This window comes from Bos mutus, chromosome 2 (assembly GCF_027580195.1).
Source record: "Bos mutus isolate GX-2022 chromosome 2, NWIPB_WYAK_1.1, whole genome shotgun sequence".
NCBI classification, from domain to species: Eukaryota; Metazoa; Chordata; class Mammalia; order Artiodactyla; family Bovidae; genus Bos; species Bos mutus.
This window is the reverse complement of record NC_091618.1, coordinates 104,994,048-105,008,019: the sequence shown is the minus strand read 5'-3', so window position 1 is coordinate 105,008,019 and position 13,972 is coordinate 104,994,048. Positions and strand designations below refer to the sequence as shown.

General features: G+C 36.8%; 1 protein-coding gene across 1 annotated transcript in view; it reads right to left on the bottom strand.

The window, feature by feature from the left end:
• SCN2A (sodium voltage-gated channel alpha subunit 2) overlaps nt 1-13,972 on the bottom strand; it is an 87,936-nt gene that overhangs the window by 65,000 nt on the left and 8,964 nt on the right. The window contains exons 4-8 of the mRNA XM_070357823.1: nt 7,940-8,030; nt 7,077-7,205; nt 6,416-6,507; nt 5,260-5,532; nt 208-271 (exon numbers count right to left, since the gene is read on the bottom strand). Of these exons, the coding sequence (XP_070213924.1) occupies nt 208-271; nt 5,260-5,532; nt 6,416-6,507; nt 7,077-7,205; nt 7,940-8,030 (649 nt within the window). The remainder of the gene's footprint in view (nt 1-207; nt 272-5,259; nt 5,533-6,415; nt 6,508-7,076; nt 7,206-7,939; nt 8,031-13,972) is intronic.

Genomic DNA, 13,972 nt, shown 5'->3' with positions numbered 1-13,972 from the left:
CTGTGACCTAGTATGGAGAAATAATTGCTGCCTGAGTGTGTGAAGGAGGTGAGAATCCACACTTATCCCAGCTATTTTGAGTCAGCGTGAAGTGGAATTTATGGAGGGCTTTGAATGAGGAGCAGGTGGGGGCAGGGTGGGCGGGAAGTGGCAGGTTAAGGCCTATGGAGCAGTGTAGACTGAGGCTCGACACAAAACAGCACTTACCCTGCATCAGAGCTGTTGCCACAAAGCAGAGCATCATTTTGCCCTTCCAAAAAATAAAAGTGACCTATTTAAAAGAGCAAAGAATAGAAAGAATCATTTTGAAGAACCTTCAAAACACTTCAGCCACTGTGTCTGGGTAATAAAGCTTACATTTTTTTAAAAGCATAATAAAATTGGTAAAATAATAAATATGTATATGAAGTGAAGTGAAAGTCACTCGTGTCTGACTCTGAGACCCCATGGACTATACAGTCTATGGAATCCTCCAGGTCAGAATACTGGAGTGGGTAGCCTTTCTCTTCTCCAGGGGATCTTCCCAACCCAGAGATCTAACCCAGGTCTCCTGCATTGCAGGTGGATTCTTTACCAGCTGAGCCACCAGGGAAGCCCAAATATGTATATAGCTAAATGAAAATAATAACTGATACTATACAAATATCACAAACATTTTTGATTAAACAAATGTTTAGAAAATCTGTTTAAAAATAAATTTTTGTAAGATGTAACTATTATAGCATTCCTTATCAGTTTTATTGCAAATATAAACTCAAATCACTTAAGTAAGTGTTAGTCTCTTAGTCATGTCCAGCTCTTTGCGACCCCATGGACTGTGGCCCGCCAGGCTCCTCTGTCCATGGAATTTTCCAGGCAAGAATACTGGAGCGCTATTCCTTTCTCCAGAGGATCTTTCTAACCCAGTGATCGAACCCAGGTGAGATAATTAAAAAATAGTTGTCAAACTGATATTTTTTACTTGGCACAGAAAGTGAGAGAAAGAAAAGCCTTGTTGCTTCTAAATGCTGCCATGAAGTAACATTTTACTCTACAAATACATTTTGTCAAAATGGATTCAGACATGTTTTTCCCGCCACTTTTAACTTAGGTTCTTGTGAAAAGCGGGCTTAGTTGTTTGCCCTTTCCATGATGCTATAAATAAGTGTTTTGTTTTGAGTTTTGGCTTGATTATTGTCTTTCAAGATAAACTTGTCCCTTTGGAGATAAAGATTTTCTAAGTATACCTAATTTTTATTCTTAAGGAATACCTTCTACGTGACGCTAATAAGTTGCAAAGAATATCTCAGGAAACAGACAAATGCATAAACATACATATTTACATATTCACATACAAAAACACACAGACATAAACACATTTAAACACACACACATACCCCTCACAAATTGTTTTTTTTAGTTTTCAGAAATACTTAGAGTCTATATTCAAAGAATATCTTAATTTATTACGTAGGTCAATCTGAGTCATAATTTTATGAAAAAAATTAGATCATTACCTCATAACATATATCAAAAAATAATTCTAAAGATTTAGAAACAAGTCCATTAATATAAAAATATGAAGAATTTCTATAATGTAGAATATATGAGGCTGTTTTATATGTAGAATATCTAGGTGAAAATTTGTATTATCTCTGAATCCAGAGGCATTTATAAACTTAAATATGGGGGAAAAAACCCCACAAATTTGATGACTTGATTGCCTAAAAATCAAAATCTTTTAGGCATCAAAAACAATGAGAAGAAAAACAAGCTATAGAATACATTTGCAAAAAAAAAGACAAAAGGTTAATATACTTGATAAATTATAGAATTCTTATGAATTTCCCAAAATATACTATCATTTCATAGAATGAGTAAAAATACCAACAGATAATTCATATTGTATAAAATATATTAATTGCTAATGCTACTGATAAACATATTATAAATTCTACCACATTAATAATTAAAAAGAAAATATACTTTTCTCTCTACCATACAGTAACAGTTAATATTAATGGGAATTCAGTAAAGTCGACACTGCTATAGGAGTTATATAGTTTGATCTCTCTAGAGCGGAATTTGAGACTATGCCTCTCCAGCCATCTTTCATGCAAAGATGGGCACATAAAAGACAGAAATGGTATGGACCTAACAGAAGCAGAAGATATTAGGAAGAGGTGGCAACAATACACAGAAGAACTATACAAAAAAAAGATCTTCATGACCAGATAAGCATGATGGTGTGATCACTCATCTAGAGCCAGACATCCTGGAATGTGAAGTCAAGTGGGCCTTAGGAAGCATCACTACAAACAAAGCTAGTGGTGAACTATTTCAAATCCTAAAAGATGATGCTATTAAAGTGCTGCACTCAACATGCCAGCAAATTTGGAAAACTCAGCAGTGGCCACAGGACTGGAAGTGGTCAGTTTTCATTTCAATCCCAAAGAAAGGCAATGCCAAAGATTGTTCAAACTACCACACAATCACACATGCTAACAATGTAGTGCTCAAAATTCTCTAAGCCAGGCTTCAACAGTATGTGAATCGTGAACTTCCAGATTTTCAAGCTGGTTTTAGAAAAGGCAGAGGAACCAGAGATCAAATTGCCAACATCTGTTGGATCACTGAAAAATCAAGAGAATACCGGAAAAACATTTACTTCTGCTTTATTGACTATGCCAAAGCCTTTGACTGTGTGGATCACAGCAAACTGGAAAATTTTTAAAGAGGTGGGAATACCAGACCACCTGACCTGCTTCCTGAGAAATCTGTATGCAGGTCAGGAAGCAAGAGTTAGAACTGAACATGTATCTACAGACTGGTTGTTGCTGGGAAAGGAGTATGTCAACACTGCATATTGTCACCCTGCTTATTTAACTTAATGCAGAGTACATCATGCAAAATGCCAGGCTAGATGAAGCACAACCTGGAATTAAGACTGCCAGGAGAAATATCAGTAACCTCAGATATGCAGATGACACCACTCTTATGGCAGAAAGAGAACTAAAGATCTTCTTGATGAAAGGGAAAGAGGAGAGTGAAAAAGTTGACTTTAAAATTCAACATTCAGAAAATGAAGATCATGGCATCCAGTCCCATCACTTCATGGCAATAGATGGGGAAACAATGGAAACAGTGACAGACTTTATTTTGGGGGGCTCCAGAATCACTGTAGATGGTGACTGCAGCCATGAAATTAAAAGACCCTTGCTCCTTGGGAGAAAAGTTATGACCAAACTAGATAGCATATTACAAAGCAGAGACATTACTTCGTCAGCAAAGGTCCATCTAGTCAAACCTATGGCTTTTCCAGTAGTCATTTATGGATGTGAGAGTTGTACTATAAAGAAAGCTGAGCACCAAAGAATTGATGCTTTTGAACTGTGGTGTTGAAGAAGACTCTTGAGAGTCCCTTGGACAGCAAGGAGATTCAATGAGTCCATCCTAAAGAAAATCAGTCCTGAATATTCATTGGAAGGACTGATGCTGAAGCTGAAACTCCAATACTTTGGCCACCTGATGAGAAGAACTGACTCATTAGAAAAGATCCTGATGCTGGGAAAGATTGAAGGCATGAGGAGAAGGGGATGACAGAGGATGAGATGGTTGGATGGCATCACCTACTCGATGGACATGAGTTTGAGCAAGCTGCAGGAGCTGGTGATGGACAGGGAAGCCAGGCATGCTGTAGTCCATGTGGTCACAATGCGTCGGACCCCCACTGAGTGACTGAACTGAACTGAACTAAGCCTTAATATGGTCAAACTCTTTAACATTCCAAAATTCTATTGGTATAAATCTATCTGAAAGAAACAATCAGAAATAAAGAAAATTTATGTGCAAAGATTGTCACTATGCTGCTATTATAATATTAATAAATAGGAAAGCCCATAAACAATTAAATTATTTGTTTTATTTATTCACTTAGCCAGTGAACCTTAATCTCTCCAGTATAAATCTTCATACCAATACTAACTCTTAAAACATTAATATAATGTGGGAAATGATAAATTTTCATATAGTTCTAAAAGTCATGAAAGATACCTCAGACTAAGCATCCCTGTGGAATACTGATAATCAAGAGACCAGTGGAAGTTGGCTAGTTAATTGTATACCAAGAATGAGGAAGTTGGACATTCCAATGACAGAGGGGCTGCCTTCAATAAGAAATTATACGGAAGTACGTGTGTGTGTTTAGTTGCTAAGTCATGTCTGACTCTAGACTCCATGGACTGCAGCCTGCCAGGCTACTCTGTCCATGGGATTTCCCAGGCAAGAATACTGGAGTGGGTTGCCATTTTCTTCTCCAGAGGATCTTCCCAACCCAGGGATCAAACCCACATCTCCTTCATTGGAAGGTATATTCTTTATTGCTAAACTACCAGGGAAGCCCTATACTGAAGTATATCATTACTATGTTTTTAAGTCCATGTTTAAAATAAAATCAAACAATTCTAATACAATGATTGATACCAAAGAGATAAGCTGGAATGAAAATATTATAAAGGTAGGTTTTGAGTTTATACTTTCTCATTAATAAGTGATGCTGGACTAAGGCTGCTTAACTTAACTTTCTGATGAGTACACAAATTCAGATTTCATCTTGATTTTTATACTCCCAGATATATCATAAGTGCTCAGTACATATATTGAGTCAAATTCCTCAGTCTTCTTAGCGATCCATTTCAGTAACATACACTGAATACTTAAAATTACTGATTTATTTATTAAGATGACTGAAAACTGTTGATCAATGTCTTTCAAATAAATATTTTTGTTTATACAGCATTATATTGTATTGCTTTCAAGACTCATTGGGGAAAAGAATATGTCTTCAAATGGTAACTTTTATCATGTTGATCAAAAGATAAGGAAAAAGGAGTAAGGTATTATTTGATTTCTGTATCACATATATTGCACATATGTGTGCTCAGTCGCTTCAGTCATGCCTGACTCTTTGCAACCCCATGGACTGTAGCCCACCAGGCTCCTCTGTCCATGGGATTCTCCAGGGAAGAATACTAGAGTGGGTTACCATGCTCTCCTCTGGGGGATCTTCCCAATCCAGGAATCAAACCCGTATCTCCTGCATTGCAGGCAGATTCTCCACCACTGAGCCACCAGGGGACTTCCCATCACATATATTAAGTTATCTTAAACTGGTCTAACTAATTTGGTTCACATCAAAATTGAGACAATTTTCACTATATATACTTTTTTTTTAATATTTAAAGGACTAAACAGCTTAATGGTTAAAAGAGTATATCTTACTTTTATCTTCAATATATTCATCCCAATTAAACATGCTCACTGTCTTATTGAAAGTGGTACCGTTCCCATCCAATGAGTTATTAAAGAAGGAAGTGATGTTTAGTTCAAAGGAAGAATTATCTGGGGGCCATTGCAAACATTTGTTTCGCAGGTTGCCCATAAACAGCTGTAATCCTATTAGTGCAAACACGCTCAGGCAGAACACAGTCAGGATCATTACATCTGAGAGCTTCTTCACCGACTGGATTAGGGCCCCCACGATGGTCTTCAGGCCTACAAATAAAATCAAAGGGAGGAATTTAAGTATACTATTCAACAGCTATGTTAGAGAGAAAAACATCAGGAGCTTGTCCTGGAAAATAAAGATGTCATGCAGAATGCCAACAATATTAGTTTAATGTTTGTGACTGAATAACACTTTCATGAAAAGCCCGCTAGCTGGTGAAAATGAATGAAAGCAGAATTTGTATTTTCATTAGAGAACTGTGAATGGAAACAAACCAAAAGTGTATTTCCAAATACTCCTCAGAGCAAAAGAAATGGTTTTGATATTCATGCTTAAACATCAACCTTGTATAAAGACTTTGCTTTTATTTGCAGATGTCTTACTCCCTAACCTCTCACTGGTTTTAGAAAAATCTGTATGAATAATATAGTAAGAAATTTTGAAGTCACTGAATTATGAGGTTATATATTGGTGAATTCTATCAGCTTGAGAATGGGTTAAAAAAGGAAGACATCTGAAAACCGAGTCCCATGCAGCACTCATGCTATCTCTCGCTCTTTTATTTATTTGAAGTTAACATAATTACCAATTTTAGACCTAACTGGTCAAATTTGCATCAGTTCGAATGCCTCATAGTTTAGCTTCTATGCGGAAAGCTTGATGTTACAGGACGCAAACCATGTAGCCTGTTACTGCAAATGCCTCATGCAAAAACTTGTTAAACTCAAAGGCTGATTTAGAACTGATCATTTTAAAGAAAACAACTAGTAAAAGCAAAGAATCAAATCCATCCAAAACACGGTGTATTGATTCTTGCTTTTTTTAAAAAACATTTGCAATAAGTGAAAAGCAGCAAGGCTTACGCACAAAAGCTGTGATTGTACCACTAATGCTGCTGAAGTCAGCCTCGGTGTTTAACCTAGCTCTCACCTGGAATGACTGAAATTGTTTTCAAAGCTCGGAGAACTCTGAAGGTTCTCAACGCTGAGACATTGCCCAGGTCCACAAACTCTGTCACATATCTGTAATAGGGAGTTCACACACAAACACAATAACAGAACACAAGAAACAGTTGGAGATATAAGGGGCCTACCACCTTATACCAGTTTCTTCTTACCTGGAATTACAGAAATAGTTTTCAAAGCTCTCAAGACTCTGAAAGTTCGAAGAGCTGAAACATTGCCTAGGTTTACAAATTCTGTTACATACCTGTAGAATTAAATCAGAGTTATTCAGAATTTAGGGAAATCTAAGTTGGTCTTTCAACAAGACCTTTTCAACTTCAATGAGTGTTGCCATCATATTTTCCAATTAAGAGGGAAATGGCATTGTTGTTGATCATAATCTCTATTACTTGGGAAATATTTTATTGCTTTATACCACTAATTGAAATCAAAGCCACGTAATTTACTATGATAGCCCCTAACTTCTCCAAAGTGCATAATTTGATTGGAAGGAAAAATATCCTAAATTCACAGGATAACCAAGAAACATGCTTGATCTGTTAAGGGAAGCCACCAAGGAGAAATACAGTATAGACTTCCACTAATGATTTAGTCTTCCTGGACAGAAAATGTATTAAGGTACTTACGCAAAAGTAATGACTGTGAAATCCAACCAATTCCATGGGTCCCGTAGAAATGTGAAATCTTCTAAACAAAAGCCCCTTGCAAGTATTTTTATAAGTGATTCAAAAGTATAAATTCCTGTAAAGGTGTACCTGAGAGAAAATAGCCAAGCCCACATTAAAGATCCTGAAGGTAATTTACATGTAAATATACTAAAGGAGAAAAGCAACAAATAAAAATTAGAGGGTTCTATATAGGTCTATATTGGTCTTCCCATGATTTAGACCATAGGTAGGACTTAAGAAAAAAAAAAAGAAACATTATATACTGAAAGACATTCTCATTGACTAAATATGAGTATTGTACTTGCTTATATTAATTAATTTGAAGGTTCAAATAACATGATTCTATACATATTAAATGAAATACACTGGTTTTGGTCCAATTTAAGCAAGTAGTTATTAATACAAAAATAAATGAAGACTTTTTTGTTTAATAAAGTGGGCATCATTACGAGCCATGAAATATAAACTAATAAATCATATAAAAGTGATAGCTATGAGGAAAAGAACATACAAACTATGCATAAATTTATTATCAGATACTAGTAAACACTCATGATCTTGAAAAGAGTGTGAGACTCACGAGGAAGATAAAGGGCTATACATATTGGCAGTCAAATCAGTGCAGTACCTGAATGAGCCAGGGCAAGCTTTGTACTACAGAAAATCAGTGGTTGAAATGAACTTGAGTCACTGTGTAACTGGTTTGGAGTAGCCAGTACAATTTGCTGAAGAAACTGATGAGGTGTCAAGATGATAGAAGCACAACTCAAAACATAAAGGAACAACAATATTGCAAGATTTTAAAAAAATCTTCTACTTACTCCACATTCTTTGTCCAGTCTGGAGGGTTACTCATGGTCATAAATACACAGTTGGTAAGAATAGTGCACATAATGAGCACATTGAATAAAGTAGAAGAATACCGTCAAGGAAGACAAAGGTCCATGTAAACTTTCACTTTCATATACCGTTATGTCTTTTAGCATTGTGAAGTTTAGAACTTTTATGACCTTTTGATCTTATTATTGAGCATGCTTTTTCCATTCCCGTAATTTTAGCAACTCCATACTCAAGTCACATCAGGCCAAGCCATAAACTATTTTGAGGCTATTTATGTCATTTTCAGAGAAGGCAATGGCACCGCACTCCAGTACTCTTGCCTGGAAAATCCCATGGATGGAGGAGCCTGGTGGGCTGCAGTCCATGGGGTCGCTAGGGGTTGGACACGACTGAGCGACTTCACTTTCACTTTTCACTTTCATGCATTGGAGAAGGAAATGGCAACCCACTCCAGCGTTCTTGCCTGGAGAATCCCAGGGACGGAGGAGCCTGGTGGGCTGCCATCTATGGGGTCGCACAGAGTCGGACACGACTGAAGCGACTTAGCAGCAACATGTCATTTTAGTATTGAAAAAGACTAAACACACAAAAAAATTAGTGCACTGGTAAATAATTCATCGGTTTGTTTTTCTTTAAAGACTCAACAACTAAAGTGCAAGCTCAGCATATATGAAGACTCTGACAAAAATTCAAAAGGAGATTTCAAGTAACAGTCGTTCCTCATTATCTGTGGGGGATTAATTCCAGGACCCACAGTAGATACCAGAATCCAAGGATGCTCAGATCTCATAAGGCCCCTCTGTCTCCATGGGTTCTGTCTCCTCAGATTCAAACCATGGATCTTGAACACTGTACACCATCTACTATTGATTAAATCTGTAGATATAGAACCCACAGATACGAAACCTGCAGATGGGGAGGGCCAACTGTAACTGAATGTATTATAATCCATCTGAAGGATAACCTGGTTGGAATATTCTTAATAAAATTCTAGGTGGAGTATATAATACACAGTGATTGATCATTAAATTCCAGATAGTAAAAAAAAGATGACTGGTGTTAGTACTGGCATTTCGTGGGTTTGCAACTGCGGCCAAATTACTAATTTTTTTCCCTAAGCCTTGGTTCATTTTGCTACACTACAGAAAAAGAAAAAGCATTTCATAGGATTGCTGTCAGGATCAAATTAGTTAAAATATATTAAATCTCTTGCAACTTAATGTGCCTTATATGGTAGATAATCAATAAATTACTTTCCTAATTTCCTAAATCATAGAGAACACTACTTACGACAAATATCTGGTTTTTCTCATTCTACCCCACTTTGCCCATGTGTATAGAGATAGCCAATGCCCTTCACCCTCCTTTGTGTTGAAAAACAGCAACAAAAAAATTCTTTAAGAGAACATTCAGTAGTCAAATATTTGAAATAACTTTCTTTCATAGTTAATAAAGAGCACAAGAGGGATTCAGTTGTAGTTTTGTAAAACAAGAGCTTTATCAAGGTACATTTAGAAAACTGATAAAAATTCCAGAATGAATAAATGCTATCAATGTCCCTTTTCACTCTACTTTTAATCATAAATCTTCATATTACTTACACATAGCAAAATATCAGCATGATTTTAAGTGCAGTTAAATAGAACAGCGTTTTGTTGCCAATGTGTTGTGTTATGTATTGTGTTAATCTATAAAAGAAGTTTCTTTGCACCTTCAACTGACTTTAGTCAAAGCAGTCACTGATTTTTCATTTTGACTGGCAATGATGCAGGGCACATGCTTAATTCTCAACTTGTTCAAGTGCGTTCACATGAAAACACTCATAAGTGAATGATGCGGATCAGCCACGTGAGGGCACTACAGCCTAGAGAACACAGAAAAACACCAGTTCAAAGAAGAAATACTTTTCCTTTCTTGCTAAACAGAAACAAAAAATAAGATAAATTTAAAGATGACTTCATCATTAGTATATAAAACTAGCGGATCCTGTGTCTGTTAGGTTGCTGGCCCTACTGCAGGGGGCGGCGGCGGATGAGATGGCTAGATAGCACCACTGACTCAATGCACCCGAATTTGAGCAAATTCCAGGAGATAGTGGACGGCAGAGGAGCCTGGAAGGCTACAGTCCATGAGGTCACAAAGAACTGAACATGACTTAGCGACTGAACAATAACAATCTACTGTAGAAAACAACCCCTTGGCAGATTGGCATCATTCAAAATACATAGTTCCCAGCCTCAAACATGCTCAACACATTCTTAATATTTCTCCACTTCAATGTCCCCACTGCTCTGCAAAGATAATTCTGAATATTCTCCACTCTTCTTTGATCTCCAATCTTCTTCCTTTGCTACCCATTTCAAACTCATGACCTGATTTCCTATTTTATTGAGAGAAGAGATAGCATCAGAAGGTCATATCTTTACTTCCTAACCCCAAATTGACAAACTCTCTGTATTGAGATTCTTTCCCCCTTCCCATTTCAATGGAGGGAGTTGTCAACCCCTTTACCCAAACTCTGGACACCTTCCACCTTTCCAGAACACTTTAGCAATCTCTTATCACTTTCTTCTCTTATCTTTAATATCTCCATTAGTAACTCTATCTGCTCTTACAGTCAACACAAACTTGCTTAATTCTCTCTTATCTTTTTGGTATAAAAGAGAATACTGTCCTACAGCCCACAGTCCTCTAACCACTTACAGACTTCTCTTCTCCAATTTCACAGCCAAACTTCTTAGAAGAGATGTTTATCTTTACTCGCCTTCATTTATCTACCACATCCTCAGCCTACCAGTTTTCTTCCCAAATATGACCAACATCTTCATGTTGTGTAACTAAAAACAAAAGGATAATTCTGAGTTCTTATCTGACTTGTTCTCTCAGTAGAGTTTGACCAGCCTGATTCTTCCCCTTTTAACTATGTTCTCTTACTTTTGCTTTCATGAGATCCCAATCCTTTGATTTTTTTATCCTTCATGGGCAACAATTTTTTAATAACCTTTGAAATGTTCTATTTCCCTTTTTAAAAAGGACAGAGGATATCCAAGTCATTTTCCCTCTCTTGATGTATTTATCCTAGTAGAGCTCATTAAGACACATAGCTCCAAATACATTTACATACCCACCGATCTCAAGTATTTTTCTCTGGACTAGCCCTCTCTAGCTCAGGGAACTATGGATGGGCTTCCCTGGTGGCTCAGATGGTAAAGCATTGGCCTGCAATGTGGGAGGCCTGGGTTTGATCCCTGGATCAGGAAGATCCCCTGGAGGAGGAAATGGCAACCCACACCAGCACTCTTGTCTGAAAAATCCCATGGAGGAGCTTGGTAGGCTATAGTTCAGGGGGTCGCAAAGAGTCGGACACGACTGAGCTACTTCACTTTAGCCCTCTCTTCTGAACTCAGTAATCCATATTACCCAATTCCATATTACATCTGCACTTATGTGCACTTATTTCATTGACACTTCAAATTTTTTTGAGTTCTAAAACTAAACTAAACATGTTTTAATCCTATCCCTCATCTCTTCTCAAATACTACTCCTTTGACATCTCTGTATCACAATGTCTCATGATTTAGCCAGGATGAATGTGAGATTTGGTTACCTCATGCGAAGAACTGACTCATTGGAAAAGACCCTGATGCTGGGGAAGATTGAAGGCAGGAGGAGAAGGGGATAACAGAGGATGAGATGGTTGGATGGCATCACCGACTTGATGGACATGAGTCTGAGCAAGCTTTGGGAGTTGGTGATGAACAGGGAAGCCTGGCATGCTGCAGCCATGGGGTTGGAAAGAGGAGGACATGACTGAGAGACTGAACTGACTGATTGACTCAGCCAGGAACCTAGGAGCCATCTTGCATTTTTCTCTTCCCTGAACCTCCACATTCAACTTAACACCAAGTATTGTCAATTCTACCTGCTATGCCTGGATTCAGTGCACTTTTCCCACAATCCTCATAACACCACTTAGTCTAGGTATCCATCAAATCTAATGTAAATTACTGTAATTTCACCCAAGCTGTTCTTTCTGAACCCATGCTTGATTCTATTCAATTCTTTCTGCACCCTGTACCAAAATGACCTTTGTAAATCTAATTTGGATCATTTATGATCAACTATATTAACAAAGAGTGGAGAGTCTAGGTCTAATTCTTGTCCACCCTAAGTTCAGCTTCCTTAGTCCTCATTTCACTTTCCCAAGTCTGATATTATCGCAATTGTTTTAGGTCATGGATGAAGCAAGCTCTTTTTCAAGTCAGGATCTTAACAAATGTTACCTCTTTCCCCTGAATATGCTCTTTATCTCACATTAGCCAACTCAAACTTTTCCTCTAGCACTCAGATTAGAAGTTATTTTCAGTAAAACCTGTGCACAATAGCACCTTTCCTGATTAGGTCTATCAGTAATATATCCTTGTCGCACCAGATGCTACTCTTCCAAAGCCTAACTGATTTTTTTCCCACTAGATGGTCAACTACACGAGGGCCATGTCTATATTGCTCGCCACCATACACCCTTGCCGTTGTGTAGGGTCAGTTGACTACTGAACGATGTTAGTTTGGAACCTTGTTTACTACTAAGTGAAGTACATTTTTCCTTTTTAGTGATATATTTATAAATATGGATCAAAAATACAGCATGAAATTTGTTTCCACATATATCAAGTACACAGGTTTTTACATTTTTTGAAAGAGAGAACACTGGATAAATACAAAGTGGAAATTAAAAGGCTCATGAGATTTATGTCACATAACAGACTGAGCCATGGTTTTATGTCCTTAAAAAATTTACTCCTTATAATGATAAAATTTAAGTATATATAATAAAGTAAAATATATATTATACTTTAATAAATAGAAAGAGTAAATATTACCCAGTAAGTCGAAAGGAATAAATCATTACACTCAAATTAGTGTTTTTCACATTGACTATCAATGAATGACTATTTTTAATTAAAAAATACATTTAACTTAACGATCCTGACAAATGATCAAAAAGGAAACCAAATAAAACTATTTTTCTTTTAAATAAAATAAGAGATAACTAGAGTCAGATTTTATGCTTGTAGTTTAATAGATAATCTCCAAATAGAGAGTTTCAAAATCCATTACTTTTTAAAATCACTATAAATTTATTTTATCAGTCTCACACCTGGAGTCTCATACCTTTAAGATACCTGGAGTCTGGTGAGTGATTGAAATAGTAAGATTTTAGATAGTGATAACAAATATACAAATATGAAAAAAAGTATAGACATGGTATGGTGATACCATACACTGAAAAAATATAGAAATTCCACATCAAGGCAGATTTCAAGGGGCCAGAACTAGTAACAAAATGCATATGTTTTTGTTGTTTAGTCATTAAGTCGTGTCCAACTCTTTTGCAAGCCCATGGACTGTAGCCCACCACACTCTTCTGTCCACTGAATTTCCGAAGGCAAGAATACTAGAGTAGGATACCATTTCCTTCACCAGGGAATCTTCCTGACTCAGGGATTAAACCCTTGTCTCTTATATTGGCAGGTGGGTTCTTTACTACTGGGCCACCAGGGAAGCCCAAAATGCATGTATTTATTTTCTAAATATATAGCACATAAAGTACATTTTTTCAGAAGAACAATGAATCCTAGAGTAGTATTTCCTTGTGAGATTTTGTATACAAATAAAAATAGATGCAGGGTAACCTCATATAATATCAAGAAAAAAAGGATTTTTAAAATCTAATAATTTCTCTATACCAGGTATTCATAAAAATGTGTTAACCTTTTGATTGGTAGTAACCTGTCAGTTGGCAAGTCTAAAATATTTCCTGTGTGTATGATGAGGAAAGACTTCTTCATATTCATATTGAAAATGCTTTACATAACCTCTGACCTGGGAACTAGATGATTAAAGTACTGGCATGCCTACCCCTATATCCACATGGGTAGGATGCAGCAGTATGAGTTTTAAAGTGATAAACTATGGATCAGATGCATCCTTTACCAATCACATGGGCTTCAGCA